The sequence below is a fragment of the Prunus dulcis genome, chromosome 2 (assembly GCF_902201215.1).
Source record: "Prunus dulcis chromosome 2, ALMONDv2, whole genome shotgun sequence".
NCBI lineage: Eukaryota > Viridiplantae > Streptophyta > Magnoliopsida > Rosales > Rosaceae > Prunus > Prunus dulcis.
In genome coordinates this window covers 20,182,933-20,207,800 of record NC_047651.1, presented here as the reverse complement: position 1 = coordinate 20,207,800, position 24,868 = coordinate 20,182,933, and the positions used below count along the sequence as shown (strand labels likewise).

At 38.1% G+C, this 24,868-nt stretch overlaps 6 protein-coding genes across 8 annotated transcripts; 4 read left to right on the top strand and 2 right to left on the bottom strand.

The window, feature by feature from the left end:
* Positions 1 to 1,546: 1,546 nt before the first annotated feature.
* On the bottom strand, positions 1,547 to 5,759 carry LOC117619339 (dolichyl-diphosphooligosaccharide--protein glycosyltransferase subunit 1B). The gene is made up of 9 exons (XM_034349268.1): positions 5,514 to 5,759; positions 5,370 to 5,414; positions 4,282 to 4,913; positions 3,505 to 3,652; positions 3,218 to 3,397; positions 3,025 to 3,093; positions 2,675 to 2,764; positions 1,989 to 2,129; positions 1,547 to 1,883 (listed from the first exon to the last, which is right to left on the bottom strand). The coding sequence occupies exons 1-8, from the start codon at positions 5,631 to 5,633 to the stop codon at positions 1,998 to 2,000; spliced, it is 1,416 nt and encodes a 471-aa protein (XP_034205159.1). The 5' UTR covers positions 5,634 to 5,759; the 3' UTR covers positions 1,547 to 1,883; positions 1,989 to 1,997.
* A 1,724-nt stretch (positions 5,760 to 7,483) lies between these two features.
* LOC117619060 (BTB/POZ domain-containing protein At5g03250-like) lies at positions 7,484 to 11,033 on the top strand. The gene is made up of 4 exons (XM_034348882.1): positions 7,484 to 7,862; positions 8,359 to 8,428; positions 8,725 to 9,948; positions 10,243 to 11,033. The coding sequence occupies exons 1-4, from the start codon at positions 7,804 to 7,806 to the stop codon at positions 10,786 to 10,788; spliced, it is 1,899 nt and encodes a 632-aa protein (XP_034204773.1). The 5' UTR covers positions 7,484 to 7,803; the 3' UTR covers positions 10,789 to 11,033.
* Positions 11,034 to 13,161: 2,128 nt separating this feature from the next.
* LOC117619046 (F-box protein FBW2-like) lies at positions 13,162 to 14,299 on the top strand. Its single transcript, XM_034348867.1, has one exon. It carries the CDS (start codon positions 13,361 to 13,363, stop codon positions 14,162 to 14,164), a length of 804 nt encoding a protein of 267 aa, XP_034204758.1. The 5' UTR covers positions 13,162 to 13,360; the 3' UTR covers positions 14,165 to 14,299.
* A 603-nt stretch (positions 14,300 to 14,902) lies between these two features.
* LOC117620173 (large ribosomal RNA subunit accumulation protein YCED homolog 1, chloroplastic) lies at positions 14,903 to 17,149 on the top strand. 2 transcript variants are annotated; one of them, XM_034350304.1, is made up of 3 exons: positions 14,903 to 14,977; positions 15,295 to 15,985; positions 16,638 to 17,149. In XM_034350304.1, exons 2-3 carry the CDS (start codon positions 15,450 to 15,452, stop codon positions 17,035 to 17,037), a joined length of 936 nt encoding a protein of 311 aa, XP_034206195.1. In that variant the 5' UTR covers positions 14,903 to 14,977; positions 15,295 to 15,449; the 3' UTR covers positions 17,038 to 17,149. The 2 variants fall into 2 exon arrangements, with proteins under 2 accessions (XP_034206195.1, XP_034206196.1); XM_034350305.1 differs by lacking the exon at positions 14,903 to 14,977 and having other exon boundaries at positions 14,984 to 15,985.
* Positions 17,150 to 17,565: 416 nt separating this feature from the next.
* Positions 17,566 to 18,332, top strand: LOC117620171. Its single transcript, XM_034350303.1, has 2 exons — positions 17,566 to 17,974; positions 18,068 to 18,332. The coding sequence occupies exons 1-2, from the start codon at positions 17,684 to 17,686 to the stop codon at positions 18,143 to 18,145; spliced, it is 369 nt and encodes a 122-aa protein (XP_034206194.1). The 5' UTR covers positions 17,566 to 17,683; the 3' UTR covers positions 18,146 to 18,332.
* Positions 18,333 to 19,281: 949 nt separating this feature from the next.
* On the bottom strand, positions 19,282 to 24,378 carry LOC117619625 (E3 ubiquitin-protein ligase WAV3). 2 transcript variants are annotated; one of them, XM_034349623.1, is made up of 2 exons: positions 23,599 to 24,378; positions 19,282 to 21,637 (listed from the first exon to the last, which is right to left on the bottom strand). In XM_034349623.1, the coding sequence occupies exons 1-2, from the start codon at positions 23,827 to 23,829 to the stop codon at positions 19,706 to 19,708; spliced, it is 2,163 nt and encodes a 720-aa protein (XP_034205514.1). In that variant the 5' UTR covers positions 23,830 to 24,378; the 3' UTR covers positions 19,282 to 19,705. The 2 variants fall into 2 exon arrangements, with proteins under 2 accessions (XP_034205514.1, XP_034205515.1); XM_034349624.1 differs by having other exon boundaries at positions 19,282 to 21,634.
* Positions 24,379 to 24,868: the final 490 nt, after the last annotated feature.

Below are 24,868 nucleotides of genomic sequence, written 5' to 3'. Positions count from 1 at the left end.
AAACTAGGAAATTAAGCCAATGTTAGCTTGCGTCCAAGCTAACCCAAAAACCTACAGCTTTCCTTTTCCTACATTAATACCTATTTTAGGTTAGGCGCATATTGATTTTATGCCAATTCCAACAAAAAGTCAAGGTCAGTTCCTTACAAAATGATACATTTTCTTTCCAAACTCAAACCATTGCCATCCCTCATCTTCAATGTCTGTCAAAATCAGTGGCAGAGCCACTCCTAGACATGGAGTGGCCCTAGCCCCCCTATATTTTTATCACAGCTTTATTATATTATATATGATATATATAATTTGTAATAAACAACTTAGAATTTAAGTTAAAATTTCCTCTAAAACAAATTAGACATGACTCAATTAGAAATATTTAGCTCTAAACATGTAAGTTTTGAATACTTATGTGTTTTATATACTTGTATTTTCTATTTCGGCCCCCCACTTTTACAATTCTAGCTCCGCCCCTGGTCAAAATCAAAGCCTATGAACTATCTAACTTGCATTAATGAAAACGAATTAGAACCAACAAGAAAGCACATGTAGATGCAGTGGCTCAGAAGTCATAGCCTGATGATGACCAAGCTGTAAAAAGTTGCCCAACCCCAGCTAACCCATGATGATAATGGATTTTAATGAGCTAACCAACCATATATACTCTATGGAGAGATACAAGAAAGAAAGGTCTGTCCAAAATTGGATAATATGAATTATGATGAGAATGTATGGGTTGCGTTATGGCAAATGCTAAAGGAAGAAGCCTATAATAATAAAGTTGGTAGTTTTTAGGTAGGGAGAGAGAGGGTTGGTTGGTTGTTTGATGGTGACTATTGACTGTTGAGGGATGGAATGGGATGATGGGGAAGCAGATCGCATTCATTTTCTTGGTGGGCTGAGTGAGGTGGTTGCAAATCTTTCAGAGTTTGTTTGTGCTGCTGCTGGGATTTGAGATTGAGACGACGACAAGGCCGCATATTTTGACTCACAGGGTGACAAAGTGTGATGGAGGAGGCTTTCGAATTCGGATCATAATTAATGATTTCCATTTTGCCAGAGGATTTTTTTTTGTCCTTTTTAATCTATGCATAATGCATGCACGCAAACGGCCTTTTATTTTTTATTTTAAACCTTTCTTGTATTGAGAATGACGATAATATACTAACTCACAAACACTATATAGCCTTTCATTGGTGTGACATTATTTCATGTCCCAGTTTGATGAAGAAGTTAGCTGTCGTGGTAAGCTAAAAATCGCCCAAGTTATACAAGAAGAGCTACGAGGAGAAGAAAGCTGTATAAGGACCTGTCGTTTGATGGAAGCTGCAACTTGCAAGCAAGAGGAGCCGCATAGTCGTAACTTTGTTTGATGTTAATTTAGGGGTTCATCTACAGTTCTGTCAAAGCTTAATTTGTAATTTTCTGTATTGGGAATTAACGAAAAGACTCAGAACTCTGGCAAGAAGTCCCAACTAAACTTGCTGTAGTTCTGCTCTATTTTTGCTGTTTTCTAGTTCTTACAGTGTGCTCTGCATAGCAAGAAGAATGACAGAAAAATGTTTTACATACAAGCACTGCAGCTTGGTACTTATATTCATCCACATTTTAGGCCATCAAAAAGATCGAGTTTTCTGCCATATTATCTAAAATGATTTATAACAAAGTATTTTCACTATCAAAACACATTTGAATCCTTGTGTATCTCTAAGACTAGGTCCATAATATAACGCTACATTCAGGTTTATAAAGTGAGAGGGTCAATGCACAGCAAAATTTATCTCACGGTAACCTACATCATATAGGGTAATTTCAAATTTTAGGACCCAGAGTAACTGCCAACGTTCACATACAAGCGTCCTGGCTCCTTAGCTCCACTTAATCATCTACAAGTTCAAGTTGTTTCATCAGATAAGCTACAAAGTAAAATAGTTTCGACAATAAAGATCATTCTATTGCAAGTGTGTAATTACAAGTTGTAGAAACCATACCTTGAAGAATCAAGATGAGGTCTTGCATATCGAAAAATCTATGTGTAGGTAAGCTATACTAGCCATGAACACGAAGAAAAATGTAGACACTAACATTAGTGGTTCTGCCAGCATAAAAATTGGGTTGAAGCTGTAGTAAACCTGCCAAATTAAGTTCAGGAGAAAGAGTGGGTTCAGCCACTACTCATTCTATTATATTAAGGAAGCTGCACATGCATATACATAATGCATTTAAATTTCAATTCCTTCACGAGACAGGACTCTAAGAAGATTCAATACTCACTTGATCCATAATATTATATAGAATGACCATTTCACAAGTAGAACATATATATATTCTACGATCAATGACCTACCCTGCAATGCACAACTAAAATATTGCTAACCTTTGTGCCATATTTACTATTGGTTGAGCCTAACTGATCCCAGATACGCTCCCACCAATGACATATAGACATTTTTGAGGTTGAACTTAAACACTTGGAGAGCTTGTGCTCCTTTAAATTCATCCAGAGTGTGTAAAGGACTATAATCGTATCCTAGAATATGTCATTGGTGGGAGCGTATCTGGCTACATGTGGAGAGTTGACAGTCCTGACTTTAGGGTTTAGGATAGCTTACCTCAAGCAATATATAGAATACTTACGAGAGTAAATTTAAAGCAATATTAGTTATAGCCTAGTCACCTGGAAAGGAGAGTTGTGCTCTGGAACTACGTTTTCCTTTTCAAGAACCACCACTGTCCTTCCAGCAACATCAAGGTATGAATATTTGGTCTGCAGATATAAGAATGAAAAGATACGCTCACAATCACCATCACATAAAAATAAAAAATAAAAAACCATTTTATTTGCACCAAATAAAAAGTTTTTTCATTTATAAATATTTAGATAGTCCTTTTTTTGGGGCAATGAAAAAGAGTTAAAATCTTGTAATTTTTTTTAATGCACTTTGCAAACAGTATAGAGGGGAAAAAAAGTTGAATTATCATATGGATGCATCTATCAATATGAATAAAGCGCTACAACTGGATTACCTCTAAATGTTGCTTAACCGAGAAAGGAACCACAGCGGAAGGATCTTTTGATCCCTCTGGTAGCACAACCTGAAATATAGCAGTTCGTGAATCAGTAAGTTAATATTACCATGTCTGGGGGGAACAAAAAAGAAGAGCTAATGAAACCGAAAATAGAGCAATATGGATACAAAAGTGAAGTAACTAAACCCACTTTTATGATTAACTTGTCTACCACCGTCTCAGCAAGAGGACAACCAAAAGTGAAGTTGAGGTATCGCCTACCATCAGGTGACTCAAAAAGGAAGTCTTCCAATGGTAGCCCATACCCAATCACAAAAGTAGCTTTCCAACCTCCAAACAAAGGATACCTTGGCTCAATTTCAAGATCTGACTGATAAAAAGAAAGTATTGAAGAAACAAAACAGAATCAGCATTGTATATATGTAAAAGGAAAACTTCCTTGAATATATATGTTCCATTTCAAGGCAAAAAGGTTACCTTTAGATAATCTACACGTAAATGTGATGACGAGATGTTGCCAATTTCATCTCGGTAAAAGACAGAATGGACTCTAGGAGGTAGTCTGGCTAGAAGATGTTTGAATGAAGAGATTCCACCAGAAGATGGCCTAGATTGATATTCAACCCTGCCAAAAGGAAGCCTTGGAAGATTAATATTGAAAACAAACACTCATAACAGTTTTTTATGAGCATTAACAAACATTATTCCTTTTCATTATTTTTTGCCAGCAAACATAATGCAAATTAAAGGCTGTCTTAACCTTGGTCATGGAGTCCAAATCTCCAGAATGCATCTGTAAAAGTTCGAATTTCTTCAGCTGTGTGATGATGAAATGATATGAATTTTACTTTTATGTCTCTGAAGTTCTACTTTTGATATTCACCAACATAGCACCAACATAGTTTTATAAGAAGTCTATTTTCCTATTGATTCATGGGATTATTTCACTCTGCAAATATCAGTTTTATTCAAAATATTAAAACTCTTCACATATTGTAATTTCTTCTAGCAATTAGAAGGAAATGATTTTCTTATATGAGATTATGGGTATGTATAAAAGGCCCCTTCTTCATTTTTGTCTTCCCCAAAATCTCAGGATCAACCTTGACCATATCTTGGAGACTCAGTTTTTCTAAGTTGGGTGTTTGTTTTCATATCCATGCGATACATAGATGCATAAACTTACACAGATAGCAGGATTTAAAACATCAACATATAATAAATATAGAAGATAAGACCAGCAGCAGAGCCTACCTCGAAAAAACACCTTTATGTCGTGCACCAGCATGTGACAACTTGTAATGCTCTGTGATCTGAAGATTGCCCCAATGAGATATTTCCACTTCGCGTACAAGCTCCTCAACGACAGCAAATGGCTTGTTATTCTCAAAATGAACAATTACTGGAGAATAAGAGTATGCAGGGCGATCCTTGTAAGGGCCATACTTTATTTCAGTACCAGCACGGTTAGTGGACTCTACTCTTGTAAATGATTCCACCTTAGTACTAGGTGTTCTTATAAAAGTAGTCTGCTGCTTAATATAATATGGTGACAATATTATTGCACTATCACGAAAATAGACCAACTGAGACTCTGCTTGGTTTATCTCTGCAGGGAAAGGCTCCAGAGAATGTGTCAATATATAAAGCACTTCAAATGTTGCAGTTTCACCTGCATTTAATGGGTTGAGCAAAGATATGGAAAAATATTTGGTCTGATTTGGTGCATCAGGGAGGTCAGTGGGATTCACTTCAAGAGGCACATAGCTTTTCTTTTTCTTTTTTCCAACAGTGAGAGCTGCTTTGAGCGAAGCTATATGATCAACCTGTGTAGGTGGAAAAGCAAGAAGTACTTCCGAAACAGGAGATGCACCAGTATTTTCAACCTGAAAGACAACCCCAGCAATCTAATAAACATCCCAGTACATTAAAAGCTATTTTCAAAATCACTGATGCTATATGGTCACAAAGTACGGTTGTCTACAGTGCCACGTTCGTCATCGTTACAAGTGTTGTGTCCCACCTGCGGTGCATTGTGCAGCAAAACTCGCAGGTGGCATGCCAATTTGTAAAGAAAAAACTAAAATTTCAAAACTTCTACATTATACCATATTCAGACTATTTTTGTAAATCTATTACATTAAAGATTGAAACTAAGCTCAATAATCTACATTAATGCCGAAAATTCGACATGAAAGATATCTATAAAATTGTAAACTATGATATCAAAGATGTAGACTTGATTCCACACCCAGAAAATTTTCCAATTTCCGCAGATTGGGTACAATTTTCTACAATAATGAGTCCAATCCAAGAGTGTAAGCAATACAGAAAATATATACCTTTAACGTCAAGAAAACCTTAACAATGTGAGAGGACAAGTCAATCTGCAAAGAACATAGATTGATCAAACATAAATGCATATAAATCATAACGATGAAGATAATTTGAGCGCTGGTGAAGCGGAAATGAAAGGGAAGTCTTACTCTGCGCTCAGCGTTGAGGATCTGGAGATCCTGAAGGAAAGAGGAGTAAGCAAGCAGTGAGAGATGGGACAAGATCCAGAAAGCTACTATTACTCGACCCAAGCTTCGCAAAGCGTCCATGGCTTCCAGTGAGAGAGTGCCTTGACTCTCCTGCGACGACTGGGGCAGTGTATACTGGAAAGGCTTGAGCTGGGCTCACTCTTTAGAGGTGCTCAAGCTTTGACCATTCAGGAATGGAGGATCATGGTTTTTGGGCTTTGTTTGTGTGGGCTTGTTCAGGTCTCAACTTATTCATTTTTAAATAAGTCCATTGCTTATATGAGAGAGGCCTATTTGGCAATCCGTTCTCCCAATAAAGAACTTATAAGCGGTTTCGACCAAAGAGGAAAAACAAAAAACTTATAAGAGGAAGTGTTTGACAAGGAGCTCGTCCCTAACTAATTTGGCTAAAAAGAAGGAAAATTCTCCTTCAGCAGATTCCCTACTTGGCTCTTTATTTTGGAGAATCAACTTTTGGCTCTCTACATGTAGAGAGGAGGAGAGAGAATTTGGCTAGGAGGAGAGAGAAAAAGGGAGAGAGAGAGAGACATTTGGCAGGTTGGTGGGGTTGGATTCTACTTTTTTTAATAAATATATTGGATTTGCAAGAGAAAGAGGAGGAAAGAGAAAGAGAAAATAATAATAAAATATTTCAAATTAGCCAAAATAGAGAACATTGTTGGAGGAAACACCTTTTAAGTGGTTTGCTATAATAACTTTCTAGCTATTTTAACTAGAATTTGGCTAAAGTTTGGGGACTCTTCTGGAGACGCTTAGCTCAAGTGCTTAAAAATATTTATTTATTCATATATCCAATATCCTACATGTTTCATGTGTATTGAATAATACATCACCCATATGATGTACCTGAAACATACAAAAATTTATCGATGTCTTAGGTTCAATTTCCCGCACCCAAAATCATTTAAGTGAAAGTGCTTGCTATAGAAGCACTATCAAACAAGTTGTTTGACGAAACTTTAGAGTTGATCAATAATTTATTTATTTATTTTTTTGAACCACCAATATTTCTTTTCTTTTTCTATAGGTATGGTTGAAAAGCTAGCTTGTTAGACAATTTTTAGGAACTCCATGTGTCATGTAGTGGTATAGTCAAACAAAAATACGATGCAAATTGGTAAGGAATGGATATTAGGTTCAATTTTATTGTGAAAAGAAAAAGGACACGTTTGGTGTGCAATTGGTTGTATATAATTATGTGTATATGTTGAGGTTATAGTCATTAAAGGAAGGCCTGCAAATCATAGGTGGGGTGCTATAGTCTCTAGCAATCGTGTGACTATTTCGTAACTACAATTGGTGATAAATAAATAAAATTTTATTTCCATCAATAAGATACGAAAAAAGACAAGTTAGTTGGATTTTTATCTTTATTTCGTTTCTCCTATTTTATATGAACCAATACTTATCGATAAGAGAAATTTTTAAGTGTCTAGTTGTATACAATTATATATTATGGTGACGTCGTAATCACCGAAAAAAGCTTTCAAATCAAGTGGAGTGCTATCATGTGTGTGGCTATTTCCATCAATAAGATTAGAATTAGATCCAAACAAATAAAAATTATACTTTTGCAATGGTAGAATAAAAGAAAATGCTTCTATGCTAAGTAGGGGCAGATTTTGGAAACACAACTATTGGAGGATCCAAATTGAGGAATTCATTAACCATCCTTTCCATAAAGTCAAAATCTATTTTCTCTGTTGAGAGATAGGAAGAGTCAAATCCCATCCCATGCAAATTTTATAACTTTTGCAAGACAAAGAAAGGTCTTATTGTCACGTTCCATGCTGTCCGCCATAATCGGGCCCTTCTAAGAATGGATAGCCATATATCTTTTACAAAGTACACTGTACATACGGAGAATTTGAAGCAGTCTGGCCAAAATATTTTAATGAGAGTTTCATTAAAGTCGAATATTATATAGTACTCATCCAACGTTGGAAGTTACGAAAAATAAATTAAGAAAAAAAATATAGGTTATGTTTCTAGAGAGTGATGCACGAAACACTGCCTCTGCCTTTTCCCCGTAACAGCAGGAACTGAATTCTCTTAGATCCTCCCCCTTGGACTCGGGACCTTCTCCAACCTGCCCTGTACCCCAAAAGCTCAAAAGATTTTAGAGAGAGAGAGAGAACCCATTTTCAGCACTGCCTTTGAATGATATATATGTCTCTCTGGTGGAGCTGTTTTGAATGATATTGGAGGACAGACTGAAGAGTGTTTAGATATGGCGTGCGTGAAGTTGGGATCTAAATCTGAAGTCTTTCACCTTGATGGCCAAACTTGGTATGTTGTTTTGATGCTGGCTTTTCTTTTCTGTTTACATTGAGAATTTAGAATGTTGGGTTTGCCATAACACTTGGGAATGGCATAATGGGTTGGTTTCAATTGTATTTTTAGATTCTGCGATTTCTGGGTTTTAATTTTTCTTGTTTAGGTTCTTTAGAGAATTACTCAATTGGGTTCTGTCCTTTTTGTTGACGTTCTTACATGGTTTAAATCATAACAAGAAAAGGAGATAGTTTTCGGAGAATATAACAGATGAGTAGAATCCATATTTGGTTGATTCTTGCTATGAGACCAATGAGAAAACAGAGAAACTTTATCTTGTGAGACAACTTGCTTGGTGTCTTGATCGATGTCAACGTTTACACATATTCCTTGTTGCTTCCTTACAACGAATTAATAAGTGCAGTGTATCAGTTACGCTTTTGTTAATCAGTTCTACCTCTATGCCCTTCTTCTTCTTCTTTTGTTGAACAATTAATGTTCTCTTTGGCAGGCTTTGCTCAACTGGACTTCCCAGTGACATTGTCGTTGAAGTCGGAGAAACATCTTTCCATCTCCACAAGGTGAATTTTACTGGGTGAATTCTACAATATATATGTAGGATATTATCATTTGAAAGGCAATGCTTTCATACCTCACACTGATGACTTATTGGCTTGAATCTGAGGCACACAAACAAAATACTTCTCCTCAGCCTTTTGTTTTTGTTTGATAAAAAATACTTAGGATGTTAACCCCATTTCTACATATGCAGCTCTGTGTTTATTTCTGCACACTGATTTGTTAATGACATTCTCTCCTCATCTGCCGTATATTCTCATACACTGTATTTTGTTTCCACCTTTTCTACATCCACCAGTTTCCTTTGCTGTCTAGAAGTGGATTGCTAGAGAATGTTATTGGAGAAGTTTCTAGCGAGGATGAGCAGGAATGTATTGTGCAACTGCATGACATTCCTGGTGGAGCCAAATCATTCTTGCTGGTAGCCAAATTTTGTTATGGTGTGAGAATAGAACTCCATGCGTCAAATGTAGTTAGTTTGAAGTGTGCGGCTGAGTATCTTCGTATGGGAGAAGACTATGGAGAGGGAAATCTCATAACAAAAGCAGAGGATTTCCTAAACGAAATCTTTAGCAATTGGAGTGATTCCATTAAAGCACTTGAAACCTGCGAAGAGGTATTGCCTCATGCCGAAGAGCTTCATCTTGTTTCAAGATGCATCAATTCATTGGCAATGAAAGCTAGTGCTGATCCAGGTTTATTCAGTTGGCCTGTGTCGGGAAAGGATGCAACAGAGAGCTCAGAAGGCGTGGCGTTTTGGAATGGAATATGCACAACAGCCAAGCCACATCCAGTCAGTGAGGATTGGTGGTATGAAGATGTCTGCTCCCTAAAGTTTCCTCTTTATAAAAGACTGATTCTGGCCGTTGAATCAGGGAGCATGAAGCCAGAGAGGATTGCTGGCTCCATCATGCACTATGCAAAGAGGCATCTTTCCTTGTTGGGTAGGCAATCGAGTTTTCGAAATGGAAACCATGCTGCCTCTTTATCAACTGTTTCTGCTCCATCTAATCCAGACCAAAGGAATCTCCTTGAAGAGATAGTGGAATTACTTCCTGATCAGAAGGGTGTCACACCAACCAACTTCCTGCTTAGGCTTCTGCGGACATCTATGATTTTGCAAGCTAGCACATCGTGTCGAGAGAATTTGGAGAGACAGGTTGGGGCCCAATTGGATCAAGCAGCTCTTGAAGATCTCTTGATACCAAACATGGGGTACTCAGTGGAGACCCTCTATGATACTGACTGCGTTCAACGGATTCTTGATCACTTCATGCTTATGGACCGCGATTCGATTGAGTGTACTTCGAGCTGCATAGTGGATGAGGGCCAGTTGATGGGTGCATCTCATTCACTGACCCCAATGACCATGGTAGCTAACCTGGTGGATGGCTATCTTGCAGAGGTAGCGCCTGATGTTAACTTGAAGTTGCAAAAATTTCAGTCTCTAGCTGCTGTTATCCCTGAATATGCCAGACCATTAGAAGATGGAATTTACCGTGCTATCGATATATACCTCAAGGTACGTAGATCTTTACTCTTATTTATGATCATGGTTATGAAAATCTGGTTGAAGGACTTGCTCTACAACTTCCAATGCTTGTTATAACATCTTCTACTTGCTAATCTTGATAGTTTTTAGTGCTTTGGGACTGTTTAAATTTTTTGTAAATTTCTAAATCAAAACAAGGCATTGAGGCCTGCACACAGCATAAGAAAGCAAATCTGCAATGCTTTTGGGAAATTGTTGCAGCCATTAGAATATGTTAATATTTCCATTACTTCTTAAGCTAACTTACTTGTTTCTCAAGCTCAGGCCCATCCCTGGCTAACAGACTCCGAGAGGGAACAAGTCTGCAGGCTCATGAACTGCCAGAAGCTCTCACTGGAAGCCAGCACACATGCAGCCCAGAATGAGAGGCTACCACTCCGTGTCATTGTCCAAGTTCTGTTCTTTGAACAACTTCGGCTGCGCACATCAGTTGCCAGTTGGTTCTTTGTATCTGACAACCTTGAGAACTCACAAAACCAGAGTGGGAATCTTGTGCTTGGTCGAAACGAGGCATCTGCTCACGCTGGCACCGCGCGGCGTGATCATACTGTGACCGTTGATGACATGAGGGAACGAGTTTCCGAGCTAGAGAAGGAGTGTTTGAGCATGAAACAAGAGATGGAGAAACTGGTGAAGACAAAGGGGAGCTGGAACACATTCTTGAAAAGGTTTGGTTTGAGACTCAAGTCAAAATCTGATGCCAAAAAAGCATCCAAGCCCCGCAGTGATTCCAAAGAAGCACCTACATCTATAGCACCACCACTTATGAAAGGAAAACAAGATTTTGAAAATAATGAATTAAGAGAATGAATTTTCAAAATACTAAAATGAAAATGAAACTTTTTTTTTTTTTTCCAGTCTAGTTAGTGTTGTTAATGATCTAGGCTGTGGCTTGTAATTATATTTTAGACGTCAGATACTGTATTCCATGAAACTTTCTCTTTATCTTCCTCAATTCTATTCTATGTTCAAAGAATATTGGGAATAATCAAATGCAGAATTCAAGGGAAAATCACTGGATCCTTGGTTGTATTATCAAACATTCTCAAACACGAAGACCCATTGGAAAACAATTTGTGAATGTATTGATTTAAGAAATCAACACTTCAACTTTGCTTCTACATTTTTTGTTTTGTTTTGATAAATTCACCTTTAACTTGCTTCCATGACTGGTTCAAGTTCCATCTAATGAAAATTCATCACACAATCGTAAATTTGTATAATTATTATTTATATTTATATGTTATAATTTATTAATCTAAAAAAGGAATATAGAAAATGACCAGTTTGGTCATGCAATTTGCAAGTTTTTTCAATTAGGTCCTCATAAAATTAAAAGCATACCATAGTTAGGCACAATATCATGAGAGGACGTTCAAGCCGACACACAGAGATTTTTAAGTGATGCCAGTTGTATGTAATCATGTGTTTATCTTTCTTCTCACATGACAACTCATACACTAATTTGGACAATAGCGTAAGGACATTCAAGCCTATATAGTGGTTGCGGCTGCTTGGCACTTAGGATCGAAATTCCAGAATTTCTTTCCTCCCAATGTAACCAAAAAGAGATAGACACGTGATTGTAAATAATTGGTCACATAACATATTTTCTCTTACACATGAACTTGATTGGGAAATTAGCCGAGCACATAAACTTGATAGAAAGAAAAAATAAAATTATATCACTACCAATTAAGCAGAAGAGCACATGAGAACGTTTAAGTCTAATCACAAGAATTTGATTGAAAAATTTAAAACAATAGTGATACAAATGAGAAAAAACATACACACAGAAATTACAGGACCTGAAAGGACCAGACCTAAATTCTACTTTGGAATATGTATCGAACCCTGTGCGTGTCCAACACCTGGCAGGTGTCGAGCATGAATGACCAAAATACCCTTCTTGCCATAACCCTAAAAACTGCTTAGGGTTTGATTTCTACCGGAAAACCAGCAGAGTCTCCCTTGAAAAAGGCTCAAAACCCAGAAATCTACATGCACAGCAAACTCAACTATTTCTCAAGCGTTCAGCAGCACAAGGTACTTTACCAACATAAGAAGGTCAGCAATTTCAACTTGACAAAATTGAACATAACAAAACTAAATCATAAACTTGCAGCTGCACCAAGTTAGCCTAGGTTGCCTACATACCCTTACGAAGAGATCAAGTCACATGTAGTTTTTTCTACCATAACACCTATTAATCTTCGTTGCTCATTTGCAAAACTTTCATATCGATGTCCTCTATCTAACCCACCTATTTTCCCAGCTCAAAAAACCCAAAGAAATTAAACTGGAACGACTGGAAGTTTCGATGATTTTTGAAGTTTCCGACGACTCCGACCGCCATTTTTGTCGAGTGAGGTATGAAACTTCATCTACTTTTTGTGCTTTATTCGTTTATGTAAGTATTTTAGAGCGAATGTGAGGTTTTTAGATCGTTCAATATACCTATTTTTAACTAACACTTTCAGCTTCGATCTGGCTAGTTCAGGTAAGTTTTTGGAGGTGGTCCAAGAACAAAAAGTGTTCCCTTATTTGTGCTTGAACTATTGGTCTAGGTATTGTGGGGGTGTTTCGAGAAATTTCCGTCGTCGAAAATTTCTCGACACCCACGTGCTGCTGCGACGGGTGGTAGCGCGTGGGCCACTGTGTGGCAATCCATTACATTCTAAATTTTTTCCCTTGTCGTCCTGAGCACGACGTTATGCTCGGATTTGGAATTGGTTATCTTCCTAAATAAATCACACTTAGTTTTTTTTTTGGGCATATAATTATTTAATGAAAACTAGCCTCTCCGCATGCACTCTCGTGCCTGTGAGAGGCTTTTTTATTTATAAAAAAATAAATTTATTTTAAAATTAAAAAATATAATAGGTAGTTGTGTTCCAGAAAAATAGAATTTATTATCTGATTTTTCTTTTTTTTTTAATTTTTTTAATATGAAAAAATGTGAATTTACTATATTATCCTCCTTTAATTAATAATTTCAATGTTTGCATTAACCAATGTCATTTTCTGATATTTTAAATATTTTACCATTATCTACCTTTTGCTTTATATATATAGATTTTGTCTTCTTTCCAAAATTAGAAGATGAGTTCGAATATTCCATATCCCCTTATAGAAAAAATACATTTTTTAATTGTTTAATTAAAAATAAATAAAAATCACAGGACTAAATGGGTAATTTTACTAAAAAGAACGAGTATTTATATTTTTTGGACCCAGCTGCCGTCAACTATAAACTTTACTCTTTCGAGTAAAAGAACCCTAAACAGAGACACGGAGGCATCGATTTCCTCTTCAATCGAATCCTCCAGAACCAATTGCCAAATCAAATCCGTCTGAATCAGAAAAAGACCCAAAATCCACCATGGACAAGCTCCTCAATCTCAATTCCAAGCGCCAGAGAGATCGAAAATGGGAGGACCTAGACCCAGACTGTTTGGCCAACGTCTTCGTCAAAGTCGGAATTGAGTCTCTGCTCTTGTTCGTCCCCTTCGTCTGCAAGTCCTGGTACAGAGCGAGCCAGAACCCCGTGTGCTGGGAACGCCTCGTCTTCCCAGACAGCGAAGAAGAAGCTACAGACGATCCATGGAGTCTCGACGACAATGTCGCCAATCTTCCATGGACCTACGCCAACCGCATCGAAGGCCAGTCCTTCGATTACTTCGTGAGGAGATTCGCGCGCGAGTTTCAAATCGACTGGAGCCGTTTCTCAATCCCCAGCTTCATCAAAATGGTCATCAATCGCAGCGGCGGCAACGCCAAGTTTCTGAAAATCCCCGGGATTTGCAGCCACTACGTGAACGCCATTGAAAAAATACTGGAACACATCAGCAAGAACTGTAAGGGCTTCGTTGGGCTGCACGTGGCCTACGCCACGATTGGCACGAGCGAGGCCTCTGCGATCGTGAAATTTGTGCCCAATTTGAAGTACATGTGCTTCAGGAAGTCGTGCCTGGAGAAGAACGATCTTGTGATGTTGCTGAAGGAGTGCAGAGAGCTTGTGCTTCTGGATGTGAGGGAGTGCGAGGGTTTTGACGAACGTGATGAGGAGATTTTGAAGCTGGCTTCTCATATCTCTAAGTTTAGGTGTAAGGGTTCCAAAACGCACGTTTTGAGGGACGATGATTTGGCGGTTGAAGATCTTGAAATAATTGAGATTGATGAGTGAGGAGGAAAGGCAGAGGAGGAGGTTTATTTTGATGGTGAACTTTGTGTATTGTGAATCTAATGATGCAAAGAAATGTAATAGAATTCTACAGACCAAAAATGAATAAATAAATAAAACTGCACTTGTTATGTTGAATTTGCTAGTTTTATTTTATATTTGAATGTAGTATGTCGATATCAAGAAGAAAGAAAAGGACTTGCCTTTGGATACAAACTTGTGTCCATTCCCAAAAGTATTAAAAAGGGGCTTGTAGTGAATTCTACACGTGAAAATTGGTACGAAAAAGTGTACTATGTGATTGAGCCGGCCGTCTGAACCAAGTCAAATCAAACCGAAACTAAATCAAACCGAATCAGTTCATTTATTTAAATGTTCTTAACTGTAATGGTATATGACATTTTTGTCTTGGTTGTGATCTTTATTGGCCTGTCTCATTTTCCCGCGTAATATCGGCCCTTTAATTGGGAAAATTAAAATCCCTAATTCATCGTTTCTACTTATGTATGCTCTTATATAAATTTCTCTAAAATATTGTTTAATTTATCATTTTGATATATGTAATAGTGTTCTTTGATAAATTGCTTGTTTGAGGTCTAAATCGAATTAATTCAAAATGTTTCAATTTCAACCCAAACCGAAAAGAAAATAATAGGGCGGGCAGTTGGCCCGGAAAGTAAATTAGGCGGGCTGAGTTGCGGGGCTGGGCCCATTTGCTGAATCTAACCAGATAAAATATCTCTTTGCAAAGAAGCGAAGCTAATAATTCCTTCTGTAGCTCTGTTGCTCACATAAGATAAAGCGTTCATCGTCACTGTAAGCACCCTTAGCTCCTCTCTCTTTATATACTGCCTCGTTCGTCTTCTTCAAGCCGTTTCGAAATGTAATTTGTGTTTGTATGCATTTTGTGCTTGTATTTGTTTATTTTCTGTATGTCAAATTTGTCTGCGGAAGAAGATAAAAAGATTTCAGCTTTTTGAGCTTTTTCGTTCATAAGTAGTTTGATGAAATGCCTAGCTGAAATTTTCGGCCAGACTTCCTTTAACATAAGTGAACTTAATGTTGTGTGGACTCCTGCAGTCCCCAATAGCTCATTTTCCTTTTGGTCTGAACTATCTCCAACTTTCTCGCAGACATGGTTGCCCTTATTCACTGGCAGCGTTTCCTCTCTAATTTACTTAATTAATCAGTGTAAGTGGCGCCTGAGAGTTTCTGATATCAAGCCTTTCACACTATGCCCCGTACCCTTTTGTAGTTAGTAGAAGTTTGGACAAATTCTAAAACTATAATGTCATTTGTAGTCACCTCCTCTTATTTTAGCAGCCATAGGGTTTCTAAATTAAGAACTTGCCAAAATACTTTGACAACTCCATGTTTTCCTTTTGTTCGTTGCAAAAATCCATTTTGCCTTGCTGAAAATATCCTTACAACTTTGACTAGAAAACCAAATGGTATTTTAAGGTCTACTGTAACGAATTGCACAAAACCAAATTATCAGTCCTTCACCAGAGAAGACGCAGTTTTTCTTGATTTGGGTGATGAAGACGAAACAGGGTCACCCTGGGAAGGGGCAGTTATTTACAAGAGAAACACTTCCATATCACATGTTGAGTATTGCACAACGTTAGAGAGGCTTGGATTGGGGAACCTTTCAACAGAGGTCTCGAAATCTAAGGCTTCAGTGATGGGATTACGAGTCACCAAAGCTGTGAAGGATTATCCACAGGGTACACCAGTTCAGATTTCCATTGACATAACAAGGAAGAAGCAAAAGTTGAGGCTTGATGGCATCATTAAAACTGTTATCGCACTGACTTGCAGCAGGTATTCCAGTTGCTTATTTGATTGATGTCTGGAATGCCATCGATGTATAAATCTTTTTCCTCTTAATTTATTTTATTGGTGCTTCCACTTTATGTAGGATCTTTTCTGTATGAGTCTTTATCTATAACCCTGTATGAGATAGGAAGTTCAGGGTTCTAATCAAATACCTGTATATTTACTTGGTTTAACTGTCCTTGGTCTGAGCTATAGTATGGAAATGACATAAGTACATTTTATATTTTGAGACTAGCAGTTACGGCCCATCTGAAAACACAGGTTGTGTTTGATAAAAAAATCCCTCTCTTCCGTTAGATCAGGTCAAGACATATGGGTTGTTGCAAATAGTGAGCAAATGTTTTACTGTTGAAAACGTGCCATTTTCCTAGGTGAGATGCTTATCAGCTTTAGATGTTAAATCAGGAAAGGGGAGAAAGTTAAGATGAAAAGATACCAGGACCTAGCAAGAGCTCCTGTTAAACTTCTACTTTTGCATTCACCTCTCCTGGCAATCTATATCTTCTAACAACTAAGACTGGTTCTATGTTTTATTGCTTGTAAGCAGGTTAATGGAAATATCGACTATATTATTTCCATCTGTCTTTTCTTTAAGGTATGCTATTTTCTTTGATTAAAGATTGTGTTTATGTTGAAGGTGTGAAGATCCAGCGGCCGAGTGCATCTTCTCCAACTTCTCCCTTCTCCTAACTGATGAACCAATTGAAGAACCTGAGATCATCAATATGGGAGTGATATATGGGGACACTGGGATAGGTGGCCAAGGGGAGGACGATGATGAAGGCACAATTGATTTTGAGGATCAGCTATATTTTCGCCCAGGGGACAAAGAAATAGATATTTCAAAGCACATAAGAGACATGGTGCATCTAGAGATTACCATCACCGCAACATGTAATCCAAGTTGCAAGGGTTTGTGTCTCGGTTGTGGTAAAAATTTGAACACTGGCAGTTGTAATTGTAGCAAACAGCAGGCAAAGAAGGGTTTTGGACCGCTTGGAAACTTAAAGAAGCAATTGCAGCAGCAAAAAAAATGACGTATATATTTTCTGGAATTGCACCAAATGGTTTTAGTTCAAGCACATTGTGAATCCCATATTATTCCTATTAGAATTACTATGAATTAATATTCCGTTCTATTTCAGGAAACATTGCATCCTCCACAGAATTCAGTTGATAGAAAATATAAAAATTCTTATTTCTTGGAATTGAGAATTACTAAAACAAATTAGGCTCGTCGTTTATTGTCGCAGACGTGAGTTAGGCGAGTTAATTATGACAGTGAACTTGTCCCATTTCACCCAAGTTGGAATCATCATCCTTATAAATTAAATTAGTTTAAACTGTTTAAATTGTCTTCTTCTTTTTCATTATTTTTGCCCAAATAAACTATTTAAATTATCACTTGTGTATAATAAAAAATAAGTAAATGGCCCCAGCACTGACGAATAAGATTTGGAAATCTTCTCACAACATATAGATTTGTAATTAATTCAATATCATGCACGCAAAAACGACGCCGTTATACTTGACATTGATTTGGGCCTATCGTTTGACCCAAAAATACGATGCCCAGGCCAGCCCCCAAGCCATACCCATTTTCACAGTCGACCAGTTTTCTCACCATCTTAATTCGGGTTGAGAGAGAAAACCCCAATTCAATTAGCTTGGGCGTTGATTGTGATGTGTGTGGCGATGACAAGCGTGGAGACAGCAAGAAGCGACCCTGTGATCAAATCGACGTTCAAGAGGTGGGGCAGGAGGCACCCGTTTATCAGATACGGACTTCCGATGATCTCGCTCACCGTGGTCGGTGCAATCGGACTGGGTCACATGATACAAGGCGGCAAGGACGTTGCGAAGGTGAAAGACGATCAGGAATGGGAGATAATTGAGACAAGAAAAGCACTTTCGAGAACAGGGCCGGTGGACGCCTACAACCCAAAAAAGACATCGCTCGAGGAAGAGCTCAAGGTACAAATTTCCCCATAATCCATAAGCCAGAAGTAGCCACAAAAGTGCTTGTGCTAACCAGTTCTTGTTTCTCTGGTTTCTGTTTGTTTATAGGCTTTGCAAGAGAAGGTGGACATAAACAACTACGACTACAAGAAAATCCCGCGTCCAAATGAAGGCAAATCAGCCTAAAGGCCGAGTCTTTAAGTCTTGTGCAATTTCTCTGTGTTGTTGTGTGGCATTTGAGCTTATGCCATTATGTAATTTTTGTAGGTTTTGTAATGACTGACTAACTCTGTTTATTTGTTGGGTTTAATCTGGTTTAAGGGAATTTACGTTTTGATTAATGAAAAATTACTACCATGTTTGATGTTTGTCTTGTTATAAGCCTGCGATGTGCAATTATTTGGTTGAAAACAGAGGCCTGCAGCAAGTTGTGAATAAGAGAACAGCAGCAGAGAACTCAGAAGCTGTTTGTGGAATAAAAAAACAGGGGAATGCATGCATGACATCAACCAAAACGTAAAAACAGAGCCATTTTTTGGGGCCACAAGCAGTTGCCTTTTGATAACAATTTCAATTTTAGTTTTTAGTTTTTAGTTTTTAGTCTTTTTTTAATTTTATACAACAAAACTACTCTAAGGGGAGGGGGCTCAAGCACCAATGTGCACATATGGGGTTTTGAACGGGGTGCCATGGGGGAAGGGGGAAGTCACCACCACTCTGGTAGAACCCATTGGCTTAGTTTTCATTTTTTGTGTGGTGCTTCAAGATTTTGATGTCATGCATTGTGTTGTATAGGCAGACTGCGTTTCTTAAGCTTGGGTTTCTAATGCTCTTTCAATGGGCAAATCTGAACCCATTGGCTTAGCTTTCATTTCTTGTGCGGTGCTTCAAGATTTTGATGTCATGCGTTGTGTTGTATAGGTAGACTGCGTTTCTTAAGCTTGGGTTTCTAATGCTCTTTCAATGGGCAAATCTTACAACTTTCGTTTTTATACCTTGCGTTGCGCCCACCTCAATTGATCGCAAACATTTTTGGCATTCATGGATGCTTCAAGAGCCTTTTTGAGAGTTTTTCAGAAGGCCTCTAGTGTTTTTTTAGCACTCGACATAAAATAGCTAAGAACGTTTTTTGAGTTATAAAAGCACATTTTCATGTTTTTTTGTATGTTTCTCAACATCAACATCCTTTGGTCATAGTTGTTGGATATTATTACAAAAAAAAAAAAACACATCCTCAAATGGCAATGCCATAGAAGAAAATAATTGTAGAGTCGAATCGAGTAGATGTATTCCATGCATGCCTCATACATGTAAAGAATCCGTTCGCACACACATGAAAACTACTCATAATTTGAACAAAACTTTGTCAAATGAATTGAGAGAACGTAAATTACATATGAGCTGAAGGGCTCACCCGAACCATTTTGACAATTACATACTTGTACCCATTCTCTCATAGAGAAAACCATTTTTCTTTATGTACACCAACCAACAACAACACAATAGGAAATACATAATGTTATAAACCCTACTCTACTTGTTCCTTTTCTTCTTTCCTTCCCAATTATACTTTTTTCATCATGTTCCTCTTTTTTTTTTTTTCTTATTGATTTACATATAGAAGGCAGGAGGCAAAATCACAGCCAAAAAAACCTCTCCTTATCTCTTTAATTTTATCTCCCTCTCCCAAAGAAAATTGAAAAAAAAGGGGAAAAAAAAAGATGAGCACACAGCAATCCTATATGATTACCTCGGCTTTGGTTGTGAACATAATGGTCGGACAAGCCGCTGGGCTGATGGACTACCCAACAGCATAGCCTGAGATCGAGTAAGCATCTCAACCATTGATGGGGTTTGATAGGCCTGAACAAGACTTGAACCGTCGGTGGAGTCACCTCTTGCTGTCGCTCGTTGCCATGAGTGCGAGCTCAGTCCTGAAAGAATATATGCTCTCCCAGATGCCTCGTACACATGCCTGCTTGCCATCCTCTCTTGCATTTCCTTGAGCTCAGCATCCAATGCTACACAAAGGCGGTCATTGGATTTTGCTGACACAGTATCTGACAATACCCTTCGACAATTTTCAAGGGTTGAAACTGCACCAGCTAAGTCTCCCAGCTCAGCTGCAGCTCGTGCTTGTGCCATTGCCTCAGCCGCTTGGAGCCTATTACGTTGCCTGTCCACTTCTATTGACACTAGTGCTTGCCCAGCAACTTCAGGTCTCTCAATTTTAACTTCTCCACTTTCTATTGTTGCCATTTCTTTAGTTAAGGGATCCTTGTAAATGCATCTCACCTTTATCAATGATGTCAGATTGCTAGAAGACTCTGCTGGGACATTAACTGAAACCAGAAAATCCCTCTCTTCATCTGCATACATATCTCCAACATCAATAAATCCTCTGCGTCCATCAGCCATCACACGACTCGGGTAGCTTCCTGCTTTTAGTGAACCAAGGAAGAGACTTGTGTTCACACACTCAACTGCCACCTGCAGCTCTTGCACCACAACACTCAAAAGCCCCCCAATGCACTGTGCAAATGCATCCTGGATGACAGCTTCAGTCTCAATGAAAGAAAAGGTCCCTCCAGATATTTCTGAAATGGAGTGCATTGATGATGCATCGTGATCTGCACCAAAACCAAATGCATGCACTGGAATCTGGAAGCCTGTATTGTCACCACCATGAATAGACAAAGGAAGGAGCAACTGATAATTTGGTTGTGGTTGGTTAGCGCCAGAGACACTGACAGTATAAGTGTCCTGCCCATCAGACAACAGTATTATACTGGCAACAGGATTCTTTCCCCTTCGATCTTCCAATACCTTGCCACCCTTTCTTAGGCCCTCAGCAATGTTGGTCCCACCATTTGCAACCAGAGAGTTAACAGCTTGCAGTGCCTGCTGGCGTCCAGTGTCAGTCATTCGGCGGAGGGGAAAGAGACGACGGGCTGTTGAAGAGAAGGCAATGACCGAGAGCCTGTCATTGGAACCAAGATTCTGTATTACAAACCCCATAGCCCGTTTTAGCAATGCAAGCTTTGTTCCTGCCATGCTACCACTGATGTCAAGCACCGTGACTAGGTCTACTGGAGCACGATGAGTCTGGGAAAATTGTGGCAAACTAGACTGGTTTCTGCTAGGATTTTGTCTTGTAACTGAAGTAGCAGCTTTCAGATGGACCAAAACGGTAAAATTGTCAGAAGAACTGGATTTTGGAACAGCTGAAACCTCTGGGAACGTTTTGATCTCTATTGTCCTACAAAAATTTTCACCAGTTCCATTTTTATTGCAAGAGCTTCTCTCATCGAACACAGGTTGGTGATCTAAGGATTCATCATCATTAAAGACACCTGGCTCATGCGCCTGATACAGTGGCACAATGTGTCGTCGGCTCAAATCTCTTCGAGGAGGAGGTAGTCGACGAACCATAGTCACCAAAGCATCATTCTGAGACCAACCAACTGGACCGATAGCTGCCCTTCCAGGAGGAGGATCCAGATTAGGACCCTGCACTGGGATTTCTTTCCATTTTGCCCTACAAACTGGGCAAATTTGGTTGCCGTGTTTGACATTTGATGTGATGCAGTGGAAATGAAAAGAATGTGAACATTCTGCGGTGAAAAGGGCATGGCCACCTCCTTGTTTCATTTTAGTTAAGCATATCGAGCACGTCTGCTGAAAACATAAAACAAGTGTAAGAAAGAAAGCGTAAATAAGCCATATCAATCAAAAGTTCAAAACACACATAAACATGGACACATACATAAATTTAAACAATCTCAAAGGAAATATCATTTATCATTATAGCATGCAGATTCTAGTGCATGGAGGAATTCAACAGTATTGTGCTAAGTACAAGGACAAATATAGTACTGAAAATACACAAACATTCCACAATTGCAAGGAATTCAACAGTAATGTGCATTTAGAATTACAATATATATCATTCAATGCATTCTTTTTTTATTTGATTTAATATAGGTATAATTGGAAAATATGGGAAAGGAAATAAAATGACATATCCCGGTTACTTTCCCAGCATTACCAAACATGGGAAAGGAATCTTCATTTCCCATCCCCTGGGAAATGACATAGGAAGGGATTTCCCCTCAAATCCGTTACGTTAAGCAAACGGGAGGGAGGGATACTTTTGTTTTTTTAAATTTTGTGGTAAGTCTGCCGTACATTTTCAAAAGAGATGCCTTTTAAAATAGGGTATGCTAAGCAAGTAGAATTATCACATACCGACAAGAAAAAGGAAGTGATTACTAGTAAGCTGAAAAAGTCAATGTTAGGTGTCCAGTAAGGGAAAATGGAAAAAATAATCATGGAAACCCAAAAATTTGCTCAATTTTATGCCTTAAAAATCAAAACAGGGAAAAAAAGACGTTCACTAAGAAAAAGATAGAAGTTGAAAAAAAAGCAAAGAAGAAACGATCAACAAAATTAATGAGGGAATACAGGAGCAACTTCATTAACAAAAAATTGAAAACTACTCTATGATTTGTTCGGTTTGAATGAAATATAAAATTTGCAAAAAGAACAGAGAGAACCATTTTTAAGAAACCATAGAATGGACCTGAGGTTTGAAAAGAGCCAGAGAAACCAATTTATCAAGCAAAAGGAAAATCATAAGTTGCTTTATAAGACTACTTTCCCCTTTCTTTTATCTTTGATGAAACTCACTGCCAGAAAGCTTGCAGATTAACAGTCAACAGATGAGGCCAGCAAATGGCCAAACAAGCTACTTTCCTTTTTTCTTCCATGGGAAGGAGGAAAAGGAAAGGTAAAACCTTTAGTCTTCCTTTACTATTTAGGCAAACAAGAATGGTCCTGAAAGCGACTTGTGCATTAACCCCACATGCTCAAAGATAGGAAAACAACATAACATTAGATTTCCATCCATAATTTTTTGTGCTCCTCAAAATCTGCTAAAATATGGTATCATCAAAGACCTCATGTGTATTGAGGGAAAAAGGGAAAAGAACTAATGTGTAAATTCTCAAAATACTTTTCCTGAAAATATGCAGGCTAAGAAGCATAAACCATGAACAAAGAATAACGTTATTAGTGAAAGATCATGTAGTTTCATCCATTTTGTAGATGAAGTAATATATCAATCATAATTATTGGAACCAAATTCGAAATCAGATTTTAAAGTCACAGCACAAAAGAAATGGAAGCAATTTCTAAGCTATTTCCATGTCATTGAAAAATCAGAAATGAATGCTCCAAGGATCCTAATACCCCTGATTGGTTGCTTGGGGAAAGCAAGGAAATTTAATTTTGAAACGAATATTGTTCAAATAAATTATCTCGTAACATCTCAAAATATGAATAGAAAATTAACATCCACAAGACATAACAGACGAAGCCAAATAAAGCAGCATCAACTATATACTTTATATGATATACATGACCAATATTATTAACCATTGAGCAAAGCTGAGCTGAAAGTTCTGCCTTCTAAAATACTATACCGAGGAAAACTGGAAAACCACAAAGCAGACACAAAACTTCATTTTCTCAGCACATAAACAGAATCAACTCAAAATGATAAGAACCCATCAATTTTGTAAACACACACACAACCACATAACCCATTTCATCCTTTATAATGAGATGTAAAGACAAACCTTGGACGATTTGCTTCCACTTCTAGAGAGCTTCAAACCATGAGAGGATGGCGTTGGCGTGGTGGGCCTGGACGAGCCCATGGCCCAATTGGCAGGTGAAAGCAAAGCAGCATCAGACAATCTCTCAGCTGAGTCCAGAGAGGAGGGAGATGAATCCTCTAGTGTTTTTGGAAGATACACACACAGATTCAGTCCCAGTGCTAACTTTGCTTTCCTCCATTTGCTCCCCATTTTTCACTTGAAGATTTCAAGCTTAAAACCCAGAACCCAAAACCTATGCTTTGAGCCTCAGCTCAAGAAATTTAAAAGAGAGCACAGAAAGACTAAAAATTTAAGCAAAATTCACAAAACCCAGATCTCAAAGTGCTTAAATTAAGCTGCTTTAGCTCTTTTCTCTAGCTGGGAGAGAGTTCTTGGAATGAGAGAGAGATAATGGGCTTTAAGAAAAGTTGAAATGGAACACGAAAATCGAGAGAGAGAGAGAGAGAGAGAGAGAGAGAGAGAGGGGTTTAATGGGAGGTGTTTTAGCTAATCAAGGAGAGAGGGAAAATGGTTGGGCTATATTTGCAGAAGAATGAGAGGCTAAATGTCAAAACAGAGCAACTGAGTCATATGGGGGGGGCTTGTACCGGTCTTCTTCTTGTTGTTGTCCCTGGCCGCCATGAGAGAGCACAAGAGAGTGGCTTTGCTTGGTCTTAAGAGGCTGTGAGTGTGGGTTTATTGAGGATGTTGACCTTTGTTGTTGGGTTGAAGTAGGAGCTTAGCTGTAGAGAATGGTAAAAGGAGCAAAAGGACATAAATACAAAAGCACGTTTTGGTTGAATAGAGGAAAGTTGGCTGCTTTGTATTATTATCTCTCACTTTCTTTTTCATCAAATTATCATTAATTGAACCACTACTTTTCTTTTCTCTCTTTTTTCATTTTCTACTTGCCTTCTAGTTTCCATGAATTTTTTTGCATAAAAAAGAAAATATAAATCATATGATGTATCTTTAGTCAGCAGCAGCTTTACAGAGACCCAAATTTCATCTTTTATTTTATCAAAAAAAGGACAAAAACAAAGAAACAAATCATCTTTTATCTTTCTGGGCGAGATGATGTTTGCTGTAAAAAGAACATGAATAAAATGATAACCTTTCGAACCTGAAAATGTCCACCAAATTCCATGACAAATTTTCACACTTACAAATGCCGTATTTTCTTAATGTTTTTTTTTCTCCACGTAACAGTAATATTCTGCAACAATGAATGCCATAGTATTCTCTGGTA